This window comes from Hippocampus bargibanti, linkage group LG05, assembly GCF_051943395.1.
Source record: "Hippocampus bargibanti isolate YZ-2025 linkage group LG05, ASM5194339v1, whole genome shotgun sequence".
Classification (NCBI taxonomy): Eukaryota; Metazoa; Chordata; class Actinopteri; order Syngnathiformes; family Syngnathidae; genus Hippocampus; species Hippocampus bargibanti.
The window spans coordinates 14,214,575-14,233,473 of NC_142738.1; the positions used below are offsets into that span (position 1 = coordinate 14,214,575).

The 18,899-nt window shown below is 41.8% G+C and overlaps 1 protein-coding gene across 8 annotated transcripts in view; it reads right to left on the reverse strand.

Annotated features, from left to right (window-relative positions):
- frmd4a (FERM domain containing 4A) overlaps positions 1 to 18,899 on the reverse strand; it is a 196,836-nt gene that overhangs the window by 47,957 nt on the left and 129,980 nt on the right. For 4 of the 8 annotated variants that reach the window (XM_088996803.1, XM_088996804.1, XM_088996801.1 and 1 more), the window contains exon 2: positions 10,993 to 11,058. In XM_088996803.1, the coding sequence (XP_088852929.1) occupies positions 10,993 to 11,058 (66 nt within the window). Of the gene's footprint in view, positions 1 to 10,992; positions 11,059 to 13,038; positions 13,379 to 18,899 lie in introns of those variants that run through there. The other 4 variants (XM_088996805.1, XM_088996799.1, XM_088996798.1 and 1 more) reach the window with 2 other exon arrangements.

The window sequence follows — 18,899 nt, forward strand, 5'->3', positions numbered from 1 at the left end:
ATGCTGCAGCTTGTCCCCCAATATCAATATTGACATTTAGCGGAAGGTCAAAGCACGAGCTCTAACTTTGGATTCAGACATGCTGTTAGGGTAATTCGCCATACAAACATCTCTAAACATTGCTCTGTAATCTTTGTTTACATTTTGAACTTCCTCGTATGTCATATCCTGCCTTCCTTTACACGATGTCGCATTTTATTACGTCACATCCTGTCGCGTCATTACTATGCGCCGCATAAATACTCCTGCTGCCCGTTCGTCTCTCTCTCTCTCTCCATGCGCTCCCTCCTCCGTCCGCACCACAATGCCCGTGCTCTCCAAATTAAATCAACTTTCTGTTCAAGTCCTGGCTCCCTGATGATTTAACCATCGATCTCCATCAACACCCGTCGAAGCAATGAACCAAGGGCGAACGATAAAAAATAACCCAACATTCTGGTGCCAAGAAACCCGCGCCGGTTGGGTCCGAAGCGCTTGAGGGGTGCGTGATGGAAGCGCCTCTTCATTCTGACCTGACCACACGGTTGAGTTTCACGGGTGAGTGCCGCTAGCATGCTGCTATGTTGGGTGTGGAACGAATGTGGAATCCTTTGTGGCCAGAAGGATTTCTTTGCGCGTAATCCACGTATCGAGGCTACTAACGCGACTTTATTGGAAGATATCGTCCGATTATAGCCCATGTTCAAACTATGGGTTCTATTTCTGATGATCGGGCCAAGGCGGGTCCCCATTTGAGTCGAGCCTGGAGGTGTATTAAATATATACGCGACAAATCGATCCTAATATTTATCGAGATGTCTGGTTTACCGCGCCCTGGCTGCCGTACTGTAAGACCAGAATAATTCTAATTATAATATTCACAAGGGGTGAATTTTTGGAATTCACTGTGCGCGAGGGCCGTGAGTGAAATTGGGGAATTGAGAGATTTCACTCCGGACGTTTTTTGTTTTAAATAGCTGCAGCTATAATGGTTGACAAGAGACAGAAGCTCTTAGCTTTTGGTGGTCGTCTGCTTGTATCCACAAGAGCGACGAGGGACCGTTCCCTCGGCGAGGCCTGCTTGTTGACACGATATTGTGGATTACCGTAATTTCATTCAATTAATTCACCAACACTAGCACATGGTCAACAATGCTAGCCATTGCTACGGGGTTTCCCAGGGAGTTTCATTGTCCAGGGGGCAGAGGGTGGTCGGCTGGAGGAGGGGGGCATTAGGGGGAGCAGTCCTTGTGTGTGTGTTCTTGTCTTCCTTTTTCGTGTTTTGTCTTTCGTCTTTTTGTGCATGCATTGTGTGTTTTTATGTATTGTTGTGTATGTACGCGCGTTGTGTAAACTTCTAAGAAAACCAAAGAATGCGGATAGACCACCTCCCCATTCTTCTTTCTGTACCCGTAAGAGAGGGATGGGGGGTGAATTCACAACCACATTCTGAGATCGGCAAATTGATTCATTCGCGAACAAGTTAATAAAGGAAAATAAAATTAATAAAGGGCTGCGTTAACATTCACAAACATGTGTATAAAAGACATTCTTCCTGCCGAATTTGATTCTGCCGCGAGGCCTCTCTTCTCCACAGAACCGAGGCGGCCTTGTCATCACGAGAGAACTCGACCGGGTGCCATGGAGTGGGCTGTCCTGTCTCATCGGGAGACCTGTTCAACCATGCAGCGAGGAGACTTTCGTCTCCGCTCGACGTCCTCATGAATGACATAACACTGTTTCTTTTTCCATAGCTTATTGACGAATGCTACTTGAAACAAAAAAACTGAATTAAATAATTAATTAGACTGAGTGAGCAAATGAATAGACACAAGCCGAACTACAGTGAATTTGTAAAATTATCAGCGTTGAAATTGTGCCACATTGTTCTCAAGAGCGATTTGAACATTGGCCATTTGCGTTTTGGAGTTATTCATGACTGCTGGGAGTTGGCCTGCTGTGTCTCAAAAACTGGGGGATGGTGTTTAAGCAGTGAGACCATTGCATTCCTTAGGATAACAATCATGTATGTTTTTGCTCAAGTTTTTCCTCTATCACGGTTCAATTGAGGAAATAAGGATGTTTATCTCAAATTGAACTGAAATCAGCAAGATAGATGGTGCTAGATTCAATGATAAATGATTATGATTAATTCACTCTTTTGAAGCTACATGCCCTTTTCCATGTAAGACAAATCATTTTGAAATCCTGATTTGGGCAAATGCGAAATGAAATGGAAATGGTATAAAATGACAATCAAAGAGTGACTTTATAAAATTATGAGTTTAGTTTTTTAGTGAGTTATTTATGATGCCTCTTATCAAGGGTTTTTGTCAGCACAGAGCTTCAAAGAGGGGTTTAAAAGACCCAGAGAAAATTCGGAGGCCCTGCTGGCTCGTAAACGACGGTTCAATTGGAAAAAGTAAATAAAATGGTCAGTAAATTGGGCTGAATAACAGGAACATTATCTTGAATTGGATGGAATTGGCAAGGTAAATGTAACTAAATTTGCTGGTGATTAAGTCCTTACAGAGATTCACCAGTTGATATTATTGGACATTTCATAAAAGGAAAGTTTATAGATTTATTAAGATAATGATTGTGACGTGATCATTACACTGGTTTTGACCTGACAATTGTCATCCCCTGAAATCAAAGAGCAGATGATTTGATTCATAAAAACGATAAATTGAATTTGATCGGATGCACCTTTATTAGTTTCTGAGCAGAGAAATTAATTTCAAAAGGAAAAGATGGAGTTGCAAAATTTGATGACTGAACCTTTTTCATTATGCTTTTTGTGCAGATGATGTGTAAAGCAACAATTCGCAAACAGAGCTGGGATGATGGTTGAGAAAATGTTCCATTTGCAGGATGAATTGATGAACTGTGGGGTGCACAAGCAATTTGCATCCACCCATCCTGTGATTTTCATCCGGAGTATCATCCGAACCGAATTTGCATTCTTGGTGTTTTTGGAAACAAAGTTTAATCTCCGCTTCAATTGTCATAGGAGATCCAACAAAGGAGAGGCCGCAATGGCTGGTGGGATGCACCTGCAGAACTAGAGTTGGCACACCCACCTGATGATTTGGGATCGATGACAAAGTCCATATTGAGAATAGTTTTGTTTTCCACAAGCATAATGTGTGGCATTTATTGTAATGCATGACAATTTTTATTGCACATATTTCTCAACCAACCATCTAGCGAGCAACGAATTGTTACAATTAGGCTTGATTGAATTGAAAGTATTCAATGTTGGAGATGCAATGGAGGAAATCCAACGTTTATTAAGACAGCATGCAGATGCTAATTTATCTTCTGGCTGCCTTTGCGTACAGTGATGACATTCGTCAGTTCAAAAGTAGTTTATAGTTACGACTAAAAGTGCAGGATAACTTGTCAGGATTGATTTGATTGTGAATTATTATCATTATTATTATGAATTGGATGCAGTGCACATTGGAGTAATTGACTGCAGTGCACATTAAAGGAATTTCTCGCCGGTAAGAATGAAATTGGCAAATGAGTGGGCACCGATGTCAGCCAGAGATTCAGGCGAAATCAGATATATTGTGTAGGGCTTCCACGCTAACCAGCGTCTTTCAGAATTGAGAGAAAGAGATCCTTCAGAATGGGAGGACTCCTGCGGAATCCGTGCCAGGGTGGCCGCAGATGAAGCTGGGTTGTGCGAATGGATGTCCTACGCAGAAGCGAAACTGACTGTCAACTGGTGCCCTCCAACTGAATGACAAAAGGCGAGTACGAGATGACCATTTACACAGATCGCCATAATGTTGACGACCATGTCAACTTGTGCAAATTGTAGAAGGCTGTCCTCCACCCATACCATTTGGTGACATGCAAATGTCCACCAAAAACACATTTTTGCAGAGATGATTTGCTTGGGTGCCAGCAGAGGAGTAACAGCAGAAGAAGCTGTGCTCAATGTACAAAAATTCCGTGGTACACGCTACATGAATTAGTTCTCATGCAGGTGTTGAGAGACATGCCAAAATTTGGACTCCAAATTTTTGACCAATGATTGACAAGCAGTTTTATGCAAATTGATGTCTGTGTAAGCTCTCAGTCGTACAGGAGTGGTCCATCGATGAGAAGGTTTCTTCAGCCGTCATCTGTACAAAAGGTTTCGGACGTTTCGCCTCCTATCCAAGAGGCTTCGTCAGCGAACTAGGGTCTGACTGGTCGTATTGATGATCTGTGCAATGTCCAAGAGGGATCGTGTTCCGCGCAAACACGTTCCCAATTGGCAAATTGAGACTTTTCATGTCTCAACAGGGGGGAATGGCAATAGCCTAGATCATCATTGCCAAAATTTTCACTTTTGGTGTTGAGTGATGTTAGCTGCAATATCATTCCCACAAGAAAGTGGTGCCCTCCAGAAATGCAGACTCACTAACCACTAACATACACTAACCAACTAAAATCTAACAATAACAATGTCTGCCATTTCTGTGAGAGAATGCATTATAGAGCCTAAACGATGAGACAGATTTTGATAGGGAAAGAAATCCCAAGAAAGTGATGTGTAGAATGAAACCATCCTTTCGACATGTGACCTGGCACAAGTCTTCTTTTAGTCTCCACAGGACAGAGATGCGGTATGAAGAAGATGACGTGGGCCACGCCAAAGTGGGATGGACCGGTTGCGGAGCTGCTAGCCGTCTTAGCAGCTACAAGCTTCGTCTGGACTCGCGAAGACACCACACCGTTCGTCAAGAAGATTCCCGATGCACATCACTGGAGCCGACAGAGACACACATTCTCCCATTCACCAGCTCGTCTGTACCACACCCTGGGGCCTGCTTGCGACAAATGCTACAAACAATTTTGTTCCTACTCGTCATCCTGGTGATCACCATCCAGGATCCCATGAAGATTTGACTATTGTAGCTAGAGAATGACATGACTTTGATTTGAGAATGTTTCCATTATGATTTTCTTTTCTGTTCACCTCGACCGATGTTAAAAATGTTCGTCAGGGGGGAGATGTTAGGGTAATTCGCCATACAAACATCTCTAAACATCGCTCTGTAATCTTTGTTTACATTTTGAACTTCCTCGTATGTCATATCCTGCCTTCCTTTACACGATGTCGCATTTTATTACGTCACATCCTGTCGCGTCATTACTATGCGCCGCATAAATACTCCTGCTGCCCGTTCGTCTCTCTCTCTCTCTCCATGAACTCCCTCCTCCGTCCGCACCACAATGCCCGTGCTCTCCAAATTAAATCAACTTTCTGTTCAAGTCCTGGCTCCCTGATGATTTAACCATCGATCTCCATCAACACCCGTCAAAGCAATGAACCAAGGGCGAACGATAAAAAATAACCCAACACATGCATCAACATTTAGCGCACTCTTATTTCATTTGGTGCAACGTATCTCTCGCTGACATTTGACTTTAATCTGTGTAAAAGTTGAAGGGAAATCCTGCTGCCTACACCATTTGAGCCTCAGTGAGTGATAGCCAGATGAACATCTATTTTACAAGGGTGGTATATCAGGTGGTGGGCTTCTGAGTTTACTACCTCACCAATAGTTGTGCTAGCCTGCTGGCACATAGCTCCCAACCAACGAGGCGTTACTCCATAAACAAACCGCAAGAAGACTCCCTCTCAAAAGTTAAGAGGAAGGCGGTAAAGGAAGGGGGCGCAGGAGGGGTTTGTTTGGCTGTAGGGGATAAAAAGCAAATGGCCCCTTTGGGATTAAAACACCTGGACAATATTACAATTCGCTGACCTGAAATAGATCAAGAATTCGGAAGCCAGCTGAGGCTTTGCAGGAAAGAAAGGACAAAAGCGCTATTAAATAATGAGAAAATGTGAAATTGACCAGCATAGCAACGGACCATTTTCACGCCGCTTGAAAAAACATTCCACTTCTGGCAGGTTTTCCCTCAAGTCAACATTTTCAAAAGTTCAACATAATTTTCCTTTTCTGAATTGTGGCTCCGTAGCCGCCTGAATTCCCACAGTTCACGAAACAGGGAGCGTCTTGCGGAATGCAACACAGACATGTCTCACCTCCTGAATCATTGAGAAAAAGGAGATTATACAGAAAGTCAATGCACCCATCTTCAACAGAAGAGTGAGATAAAAGCCAACCATGAACCGATTACCAGGTCCATGATTTTAAAAAGCTATGGTTTCAAAAGTACTCTGACAGCAGTATGACTTTTTTTTCCTTTTTTTGTGCGTCGTGACTACAGGCAACGTAACATGACCTATTTCCTTCCAGATATTAATGCAAATAGTCAATGAGACCGATAACTTTCCTCTTTGTTGAAAAAGTAATATCTTTTGGCAGTGTCTGAAACAACTGACTGAAACAACGTCTGCCCGGATGCCCGGGGCGTGCAACTTTTACGTTGGGCGTACAAGTTACCGCCCATTTGTTTGCAAAGTTTGCAAATTGCCAAACGAACCGGTTTTCCTTCAGCGATCGGTATTCGGTGAAATTTTAACCCAGATCTTTTCACAAAACGGTTCGTACAACCAACAACCACACACAATATCACCATCATACTAAAACGCGAATACTTTCATTAATCAAAACCAAAAATGAAACGTATACAAACCGGTTCGTTTGGCAATTTGCATACTTGGCACGACAGCCAATCAGAAGCCTGCTTCCTGCTTCGGACTTTCCCGAGTTATAAGGTCGTGCATTTGCATATCATTTTCCAAAGTAGATGCACAGATCCTCAGCCCCAGAAGATTCAAAAGAAGCTAGCAAAATTTATGACGCCACAAAACGTAAACGTACATTATCCCGTGATTGTAAAGTGTACTTGAGAGTTATGAAAGGCACTTTGAAACTGGAGTTCACGTGGCTTGTAGCAGTTTGGTGGTAGCGTTTCCTTTAATGAATAAAGTTTCATTTGATTTTTTTTTTTTTTTCTTGAATAAGTTGTCGGCCACCCGGGCGGGGACGTTTTGTAAATTGTACGCCCGACGTAAAAGTTGCACGCCCCGGGCGTCCGGGCAGACGTTGTTTCAGACACTGCCAAAAGATATAACTTTTTCAACAAGGAGGAAAGTCAGAGGTCTCATTGACTCTTGGCATTAATATCTGGAAGGAAATAGGTCATGTCACGTTGCTTGTTTTGAAACGTTGAGTTTTGAAAGGCGCTTAGAAAGAGGAGTTCACGTGGCTTGTAGCAGACAACGCAACGCAAACATTACATTGTGCACCATGACAGTGTATGGACAAACGACAACCGAAGCAAAATCTTCAGCAAGGAATATTTGTCATAAATTAAGCAGGGGAGCATTTTTGGTAGGTACATCCTTAATTTAAAGAAATCTTTTATACTTTGCAACAATGTTTTTTTTTTTTTGCAATTAGTCGTCTTATTGTGTTTGAAGTTGTGAAAAATGGGGCAGGCAACTTTATGGCCGGTGTCCGCTAACTCTTTGTCATGAGTTTAAGACACTGCTTTTGAGGATTTTCTCGGTACCGCAACTAGCGACAGGAGTGACATGCAAAACGCTAAATCCAAGTACGAGCCAATACTTGGTAGATTGTTTGACTGGATGCAGATGGATGAATGGTCGGTTAGATGTTGTTATTAGTGCATAGATTGGTGGATGGTGGAACAGGTGGAGGGGTGACTCGCTGGATGCATAATTGATAGGATGAGGTAATTTGGGACAAATGGGACAGCTGAATTGGTGGTTGCTCAGATAAAAGGATGACATAAAAAACATCACGCAGATACATCACGCATGGACGCATGGATGCAGGTGATAAGGTTCAGTTGTCTTTGGAGAAGCAGTGGGATTTAGTGGAGGGCAAGAGGAGGCTATGACTCGGAAAAGAAGCTCAACTGTGGGAGAATGAAGCGGAAAGCTCAGAGAGAGAGAGAGAGAGAGAGAGAGAGAGCTGTTGAGACTGTGAGGGGATCATTTCTGGCAGTGTAATTGAATCAGAGTCAGCAGAACATTTTAATCTCTCTCACGTTTGTCTATTCCTGAGCTCTCATCACAAATTGCTCTCTGTTGCATAAACTTGTTTTCCTGTAAAGTTCTTGAGTCACCCCTTCCTCCTGAACCGTAACAGTAGAATTATATTATTTTGTCGTTTTATTTTGCAGCAGTGAGGTAATGAATATATGAAGTGGGATTTAAAGGAAAGGTCAGCAAAAACTGGAGGGGTCTTACAATTAAATTGCACCTGTGTCTGAGATTCAACTGTTCGCAAGGCAAAAGAATGACAGAGGTGACTGCCAACGGGGGAAGGCCATGAGGATCCAAAAGTGGAAGTCCGAAATGAGGTGATTGAAAAAGTGTGTTGACATGAACAGTTAAAGATGCAGAACATCTCCCCTCCTGACTTGTTGCGGTTGAAGTTTAGGACTTGGTTTAAATTGTAGTCCGATGGTTATATCAACTCACAAATTCAGCACAGCTCTCCTCCGACCAAGTTGTTAAAACTGGTCAGGCACACCTCCTGTATATGTTGTCTGGAGTTGTTTCTGGCTTGCCGTATGCCCTGAAAATGAGCTTGCCCACAAAACTGTTGGTCGAACTCAAAGCTCAACAGTCAATCTAACAAGCGCACATATATTCCCAATTTTTCAGTATGCTGGTAAAAATATAATCCGATCATACAGCAAGAGTGAGTATTTTGATGCTCATCTCGTGACATCCAGAGATACGTAGCGCTCCAACTCTGTGTCAGCCTGTTAGATTGCACACAGAAGTTGGAATGTACAAGTTAAACAGTCTCAAATGTGGGTCTTAAACTGGACAGTGACTTTAAACTTGACAGAAAAATTGGTGCAGTTGTTAAATCCAGCTTCTTTCATCTTAGGCAGATGACTATATAAAATCTCTGCCCACTCATGAGCACCTTGAAGCAGTAATTCAAGCTTTTGTCACATTACACAGCTCAATTACTGTAATGTGCTTTACTTTGGAGGCAGTCAATGCTCCATGAAGCGTCTCCAGCTGGTCCAGAATGCTGCTGCTCGCCTCCTGGCTGGTACTCCGAAGAGGAAGCACATAACTCCTACTCTGGCATCCACTTACTGGCTCCCTTACATATTTTAGAGTTATTTTCCAGATCTTATTATTTGTTTTCAAAATTTTAAATGGCCACGCTCCTTCTTACCTCTCCGAGCTCATCCACCCAAACACACTTGCCCAGCACCTCAGGTTTGCTGACCAGACATTTTTGATGCGCCGAAAACTAAATGGAGGCTCAAAAGGGTTTGAGCCATTTCAGCTGCTGGTCCCACTCTCTGGAATGACCTGCCACTGATCGGACTTGATCTTAGTTTTACTCCTTGGTCCTGTCTACTAACTTTGTGACTGCTTTATTTCTTGTTAATGATAGTTAAGCGATTTTGTTATAGCTTCAGCTGTTGTTAAAACGCTATATAAATCAATATGCATTGTATTGTATTGTATTGTACAAACAAATAAATATCCAAGTGTAGTTGTATACTTTGCAAAGCTAACTGCAATCTAAATTAACGAGCTCTATATGCTTTATCAAGGATGACTCTACTCCTTTTAGGTCGCTCCTCTTCCCTGAAACACTTAAACTTACTGTGCATTTTGGCCCTGTACGTGCATGTATTTTGCTTGGTACAAATGGATTTATAAATGATCTTGGGTATTATTGTTGTAAAACACAATTAGTGTACGTTAGGTTCGGCTTCTAACTATCAATGTACAATAAACAACAACATTTTGTTTACTGTAAATTGTCAAGAATATGAATACAAAGTTGACATGCACATTCCACCATGTCGATGCGTTTGAAAACATGTCATCACAAAGAGGGTTGTCTTTGTTTTGTCATAGTCTTTTTCATATTATTTGATGAGAGCCTTTGTAGTAGTCAAATTTCATTCCTTTCATCACTTTGAAGTTGTGAGACGGGTCAAAACATTTTATAGCTTTTTTGATGAGAGCCTTTGTAGTGTAAATGAAGTTGTCGGGCACAAGACATACAGAGCGATTCTGTAGTGTCTGGATCAGGTGTCGGGAACCTATAGCTCGCGAGCCAGAGATGGCTCTTTTGATGATTGCATATGGCTCGCCGATAAAACTAAATCCATATTCTCGCCTTTTTTCTGTTCATTTCCTGTTGGGCCTGCAGTTGGCGGAAAGCGCAATTTAGATTGGATGACACTGACTTAGGTGGGCGGAAAGCACAATTATGATTGGAAGGTACTGGCCGTCATGTTGAAACAGGTAAACGCCCCTTTACATGAGCCCGACGAGTCCAAAAAAAATTAACGAGTACACTTCAGTTTGAATGCACCGGAGGATTTGCCTTTGTGGAGAGAAAATATTCTGATTCTAATTTGCAATGAAACAATACCATCGATGAAACAGTCGAATGTCAGTGACAATTTAACAAGCCCCATGTTAAGGTTAGCATCAATATACTTCTGTGAGAAGTATATTGCAGATAGCAAGTGTGGAAGCTAATGAGCCGCGTGCAGGCTAGCTAGCAGTAACTTCGCCTATGGACCCGGCAAGTTGACTTTCATTCCGATCATTTGGCTGGATTGATCATGAGAAACGGAATACCATTCATGTTAATGGTGAGTACTATCACAAAGTTATTTTAAATAATACATTCTGACATTTTGTTGAAAAGTGGCCACGCGTGCGTGCGCGTTTGCATGTGTGTGTGTGCGCGCGTGCTTGCGCGTGTGAGGCCCTCACTGAAAAACATTTCTAAATATTTTACTTTTATGGCTCTCTTAGTCAAAAAGGTTCCCGACCCCTGGTCTAGATGGTCACTCAAGAACAGATTTACACGTTGTTGATGCACTGCCCTGGGCCTCTATCTGTTTAATGTTTGCACGCTCAGGTGAGCGTGACAAAAGTGCAAAGTCATCATGCTGACATATTTTGCCCAGTCAGCATCAACCGTGAACCACTCTGGGACACCAGCATCAGGAACTCCCTTGCTCGGAGCTCTGAAGAGAGCAATAAAATATCTAGAAGTCCAAGCAACTCACCTGCACAAGAAGCTCCAGCTTCCTGTCATCCAGGAGATGGACTTGACATCGCCTCCCTTCCGTCATCTGTGAGACAGAAGATATACTGGTCAATATGTGTTGATATTAAATCACAAAGAAAAATTAATCCTATCCAATGACGGACGTTTCCAGCAATACCTCTTTTGAGCAGGAAAGGCTCATCTCAAAGCATTAACTACAGCAATCACAATGAGGGTGGCCAATTGTGATTTTTTTTAATTTTTGATGCGATGCTTTGCTGAATAGAGCTGCCAAGTCCATAAACACACATGCAGGTGCAACAGCAAAATTGTGTGGGGAAAACACACATGGACAGTACGAGCTCAACAATCCATGTGGTAGACAAAGCTAAAATAAAACCATCCAAACATGTCTGCACATTTCAAAATTCACACAAGTTAGAGTGGAGATGTACAGATGTTTAAGATTAGTTGAATATTTTTGTGTCTGATACTTAAGAATGCAGTCACGTGTCAGACTATGTTTTTGTTTTTTTTGTTCTCTTAGTTCATTGGTGTTCACTGGGCTTGCAAATTGACGACTCAATGGTATTGTCAGGCAGTTGTCATGCACTTGCATAATTCCTGCAGAGCCGTGCTGCATTTCGCACCTGCGCTCTATTCCACAGACGCATGAAGCAGCTGCACACAAAACAAGCTTAATGTTTATGTCGTCTGTCCAGATGACAAAATTGTCAGCATATTGGGTAAAAAAACTCACTCTTAACACACACCACACATCAAGATAATCACTCAGATGAGAGAGGATAAATCCCTCGCAACCTACTCAAACCTATTTCAGGTATATTTTACAATCAAGCTTTGAATGATCTTGAACAATACTGAGTGAAAATAGAACAATTAGGCTTGATTACTGGTACGGGTGCAGCCCAATTAAGTAACATTGGAGAAAAATGTGAAATTCCATAACTTAGTAGCTACGCACACATGCAAAAGTGATTTACAACTTTCAATCACAATGGTCACGCTGGGAGCTCTTAGCAGAGTGGAGAGGGTGTGTCCACAGCAATGTGTGGTGGTAGGGGTTAACAAACACACTCTCAAAACAGCTAGCACCACAGTGAGCCATGAAGGGAAAATACACTCATGCATCATGCACGGCTGCTTTGCGCTTTTAAGCCGTATCTGACCCCACCCACTCGCTACTGACTGATCCCCTGTGGTTTGAGGTCTTGAATGGGGTGCACCTGTGCACACAAACACATTTATTTTCCAAACCTTTTGCTTCCATCTAGGATTTATTGCTCCATGTTTACACCATATACAAGCCATTTTAGTTTGAGTTACCTCAGGGAATGTGATTGTGACAACAGTATGGCTTTGTTTGCAGCCACACATTATTAAACATCTCACACAACCAACAGTTGAAGTTTAAGCTTGTATTCAATATGCTTGCTTTCCAATTTAGTGGAAATTGAATAGCAACAGTAGTGTTTTTTTTCATCTTTCACCACTCTGTGCTACTCTTGACCTATCAGTATAAAATTAAACTAACCTATAAGCTATTCTGCTGCACTTTAAACCTCCTCGACCACAGTAGTTCTTGCTTCACCATTAAGACAGAATTGACCTATACTAGTAGGAGAAAGCGGTCTTAGTGGTATGCACAAATGTCATACAGTAAGGAAAACATGCCACAAGTAAGAACCAGTCGTTCAACTCGTGTTTGATGGACCTTGCTGGAGACCAAGATCTGGAGTCACTTTTAAAAAAATGGCTTTCAAACAGACACACAAAAACGCAGAGTGGCCAAAAATAGTACAAATGCGACAAATTACCAGTTTAGAGAGTTTGTAATTGAAGGTCTGTAACAAACACATTTTTGGCTTGTTTTGTGGCAGTGGACAAACACTGCTGAGGTGACAATGCAAACACAAGTCATACACGCAAGCGGCATCGGTTCAATACATTTCAAACTGGGCGATGATTAATCAGCATTTTTGTCCATTTTAATGTTTAGGTGATGCTCAGCCAAGCACTTGCAAATACCCTTTCCAATCATTACCTTCAACGCGCTGCGTGAGGTTCCCACCAAAAAAAGCACTCGGAGTTGGAGGTTTTCACACACCAAAAAAAGAAGCAAAACAGTCAAAGTAGTATTCTTAGTCCCTGAAAGAAACAAGTCGCACGACAGGCAGACAAGCAACCAACAGCAGCCGGCCCGAAGGATGAGGAGGAGACACGACCGCATCCATGTTGGAGGTGACCACTGACCAGTAGATTCAACTGACTCTCTTCCGTGGCTGATCGTCTGTCTCTCGCTCGCGAGAGGAATAACCCGGCTAACAAGCAGGCTAGCTTCCCCTGCTCTCATTCCTGCTTCTCCACCTCGAGGATGATGCCCCACTCTTCCTCTTTCCCTCCTCCCTCTCCTCTCCTTCCTCCAGCCGCCATCGGCTGAAACGGCACACACCACCGTGGAGCATCGGACTGTACCAAGTGACAAATAGGGGAGGGCGACATGAGGGAAACACGGTAACAATAAACTCGAAAATGTGTGTTCCAATGTGTCTTCTACTGAATTGTTTGGTTTGTTGAGGTGCAAAATACAAGAATAATGGAAGAAACATCTCAAAGACGGAGAATGAAGTGTGTGGCGCTCAAGCCCTCCTCGAAGATTACAATTGTCCTCGCGCGTGCATGGCACTTTTGTGTGGACGGTCAAAATGTGTTAATTCATGAATTAATTCATTCATAGAGTCAACAGTAGCACATATGGTCATTGTTTGCTCTCTCCTACAGTCACGCTTGAGAGGAATTTGGCCAATGTATCCCATCTTGATTTAATAATAATTTGTCCTGGGATCAAGCACGTTAATAAATTGGTCTCATATATTGAAATAAACTGAAGTGGCAATAATTCATTTGCAGTCCCACAAAACACCACAATTTCATGGTTACATACTTTTAATAATGAAAATCAGATTATTGATTAAAACAATAAAAGGGAATGAAAATAAATGTCAACTGTGTAATAATTACTGAATATTATTATATTTGTATTGAAGGGTTATGATTACAATAAAATTAGCAAACCAGTGAATGGCAACATACTAAATTTGCGAGTCAAATATCTGTCCCAAAATCTCAGTGACAGTTCAGCTCTTGAATTAACTTCAGGCACAGTTGATCAAAACCACTATCGTCAAACCCATTGCCCAGAGGCGAGATCTGGCCAGCGACATCGTCTTCTGTAGCCCGCGACTGAAAATCCAAGCATGTCAACTTCCCTGATGCTTGCTCGAATCTGAATCAAAATGTAAAACCTTATGATTGTTATGTATTGCATAACAACTCAAGTACTAAAGGCCTCCAGCATGGAACACAGGACGTCAACGAGTCAAATAGGGTCAGAAGAACTATGACTTGTATTCCAGTGCTGTGGCAGACCTGCTGGTTTATTCCACAGAGCATGTGCCTGGCATTTTTTAAATGCAGACCGAGCCAGACTGTTGTATTTTTTCTCATGTTCCTTGTAGGCTGAAATGCTGACAACACACCTCTGATTTTCTGTATTTTGTGCAGCAAATTGTGATAGTAAGCGGATTTTCAAATTATCTAGGGTTGAGGCCAGGTGCTCTTATACAAACTACAGGTTTTCATAGAAAATAATGGCACTTACAAAATGATTGCTTTGCTCTGCCTGGATTTCGGGTTTCTTCATTCCATTGCTTTCTGTCCGTCCGCCACCAACACAAATCTCCTTCCTCCCTTGCCTCAATGATTTTTCTGGCCCTCAGCGCTCACACAACCATCACACTCACGTTCCGGGAAGCCAAATTGAAAACTCGGGTTCACCTGATGCTGGCCGAGGAGCAGTTGTTGAAACCACAAAGTTGTGAACATAACATAACCAAGTCCAGTTTTTGCTACCAAAAATAGACACAGACTCTGAGAGGAATATGTAAGTGCCACTGTCTTTTGTAGAGTAAAAGAAATTTCTTTTGAAAAAATGTTGTTTTGTGTTCCTTTAGCTAGGACATATTGCAGTCAGTCTTATATGTGTCAAAATAACAGCAGAGCCATGCGGAATGTGCATGCCTTTTCAATAATATTCCAGGGTACCTGTATTCATCAGGTTCAGTTCTGGAAATTTACTTTAAAAAACAAAGTAATTATACACTGGTACAACAATATGAACGTTTGAGTAGCACAATGACGTAGATGTCTGCCTCGCAGCTCAAGAGTTTGGTGTTAACATTTCTTCTCTCTGTGCTTGTGTGAAATTTGCATCCTAAAAACTGATATTTTGTTGACTTGATGGCTCTAAATCTTCCACAAATGTGAATGTGATTACTGTATTTTGCAAATAAGATTGTGTATAAAAATCCCGGTCTTGAAAAGAGGGCATCCTCTGATGAAGTGCCTGAGAATGTAAAAATAAGACCATTAAATATTCTATAAACAAGTTTCAATGGGGCCATTTTAATATGCTACATCAACTACATTTGCAAAATTGGCTAGAAAAAAATCAAGACATATAAGCTAGCAAGCACAATATTATCAGTTGACATTTAATTTGCGAAGCAGCTCTGAATGAACAATGTGATTGAATCAAATAACATGGGAGCAATGACAACACTGGCGACCACTTTGTGTTTTGAACAATGAGAATACATGTAGTTGTAATGACCAGTATGATTGAACCAACGGTACGACTGGTGATTTTTAACTGAAACTGAAAAAAAAATGAAAACAATCCCTCAATTTATACTCATAGTTAGATCATACTTTGCATGAGACATGAAAATAGGACTTTCAGACACAGATACCATTCAGAGCTGTCACATGGAAGTCAGGCAAGTGAACCATCCAAGAGTCAGTGATAAACGTCTGTTCTATTTGATACAAAACAATGGCTGCAAGTCAACACTTATTTTTTGCTGAGTTCTTGAAGGGCAGAGGATAAGCAAGAGGCAGTGTATACTCTCCACCCCCCTTCCAAGTACACTCTTTCAGTTTTTTATGTTTCTGGATATTTTTGGCCTCTCCCAGACAGCGGATACTGCGTTGTCCAACTTAAACATCTCTAGATGAGTCCTTTCCTCGGCTTTAACACAAACACCCTTTGCTAGTTTTTCCCTTTCCCCTCAGTTATATACATATCTAAACTCATTGGTTACTTCCTCTGTTTGCCATCACAAAGGCCCCGGTTGTTTGACTGAAATGAGGGAGTGAAGTGAAAAAGGAGACAGAAACGTCTGAAATTGACAAAGACACATTGGGAGAGATCACAAAAAGAACTTTGAGAAGAAGACCCGAATTGAAACTTTGCACTTATGGATTTCTGCATAAATGTTGAAAAAGAGACGAGTGCCATGAAATGTACGCTTGATTGATGATTTTAACAGTCATAATTTTTGTACATTACATTTTGTACATTACATTTTGTACATGTGTGTACATTCAGCTTGCATTCCGAATATTAGATCACCAAACCATAAAACAGGTGAAGCGAAACTTTCGCAATGTGTTGTGCAATGTTTCATATTAATTTCACTTTATAGCACAGGGTGCCATGGGACAAAATGGCAGCTCCTGAACATTGATAGAAATGGATGGATTAATCTGATCAATTCTTATTCTAAAATTCATCATCTTCAGAATAATGTGTTTTGACTCGTGGGGAGCACATAGAACAGTGGTGTCAAATATACGGCCCGCGGGCCGGAACCGGCCCCCAAGGAGGTTCAATCAGGCCCGCAGGATAATTTGAAAGTGGAAAAATGCATAAAAGACATGGAATTGATATTTTTAAATCGCTGCAATTCATGGATTATCCTCTAAGGGGCGCACTCGTTCCATCAGAGTAGAAGACATGCCGGATCACTGAGACAGACTGAAAACAACAGACGGTGTCAATGCGCCATCTGCTGTTTGTTACAACGTTGTTAATACCTTGGTCTCTGCCTCTCCGCTACACCCTCATTAGCCAAAATGTCGTTATCCAAACGGAGAAAAGTAGATAAGGTGTGTAGAATTTTCAAAGAAAAATGGACCATGTCCTATTTATTTACAGAGATGCACGGAAAACCTTTGTGCTTGGTGTGTTTGCAACAAGTTTCGGTATTGAAGGAATATAATATTCGACGCCACTACGAGACTCATCACAGCAAAATATATGACGGGTTGCAAGGACAACTGAGAAGAGAAAAGATTAACGAATTGCTGGCGGGTCTGATGAAACATCAGTCAACTTTCATCCGGAGCCGAGAAGTCAATGAAGCAGCGGTAAAAGCCAGCTACCTAATTGCTAGCGAAATAGCATTAGCCGTATTTCGACGGTGACTTTGTTAAACGATGCATGATGAAGGCGGCTGAACTTGTATGTTCCGAGAAGCGACAGTACTATAGCAGAGAGGATTTATTGCATTTTCCGAAGCAATTGACGAGAGCACTGACATCACAGACGTGGCCCAACTGGCCATATTTATTCGAGGAGTTGATGAGACATTGACTGTTACTGAAGAGTTTCTTGAGTTGGTGCCAATGATGGACACCACAACAGCCAAGGACATTTTCGGCTCTGTCGTTGCTGTATTGGACAGAGTTGGAGTGGACCGGTCCCGTGCTGTCAGCCTGACAAAAGTTCAAAAGTTCTGTGATGGAATTCTACTGTTCATACAACTCCATAAATTTTCAGTATGTATTGTATGTGTATGTATGTTTCATGTACGAAGTTTACAGATTTACAGGACAGGTGAACACTTTCTTCATTACACATTTAAAATCACTCTCCTTAGTTTGTAAGGTGTACGCAGGGATTACATTTAGATTTTATATGCGTATGTGTAAGTGGTTTAAAAATTCCCCTTCTTTAAAAGTCTCATTTAATCTTAAAGTCATTTACTATATTTTCCAATTAAAGTTTTGTGCCTTTGTACAATCAGTGGGATCAGTTGCAATGCATATTTGTGAATGATCAAAGTAAATTGCACATTTGTCTAAGGAAATATGAGGTGTTTCATGAAATGTTTTGTAAAAGGATAGTTCATTAAATGTCAATATTTTCCGAATGTTCTTGTGCTTCTTTACACCAAAACAAAGGAAATACATGATATTTTTGCTCTTTTTAGCAGAGTATGGTATAATTTTAATGGTCCGGCCCACTTGACATCTCCCTAGGCCGTATGTGGCCCGCGATGTGAAATGAGTTTGACACCCCTGACATAGAACATCTTGGTGCAATGATTTTCTTCTGTTCCCCTTTCAGCATGCACCCAGTTTAGGAAGGCAAACTTCTGCCTTTTTCATGTGTCGCACCCTCCATGAACCAAAACGTTTGCCAAAAAATACAACATGGGAAACACTTGACTAGGTGTGACCTATTTGGGCAAAGACTCCTGATGGTGGTGAGGTGCGGTCTTCCTGCCGTGCCGATGGGAAGCTATCTGGATGGCGGGCATTAGGCACAGAAAGGGATGGTGTGTACTCCAAAAGGTAACCTACATCGGCTGCAATTTGATCTAAACCGGCCGGGATGCTAATTGAAGCAGGATGGGGGAGTCTCTTTGTCACCAACACGCAACCTCAGTCATGTCATGAGACTAAACAAAGCAAGGTCTTAGTCAGACTGACACCTGACGGAAGGGCATCAAAGTGACACCATATGCCCCACTCTCAATGTTATTGCAAGCACTCACGAACAACAATAAAATCTACATAAGTATAGTAATAGATTATTTCTATTTCTTTGTTCGAACCTCAACAAAGTATTAGCATCTCCTGGATGTAAAACACGAGATTTGAGACTGCACAGGGAGAGTCACGCAAAGGCAGACTGGAATTTTTCAAGAATCCACTGACCGGGAGCGATCTGTTCTGTTTGCTCAAGTGTGTGTATATGGGTGGGTATGGGAGTGTGTT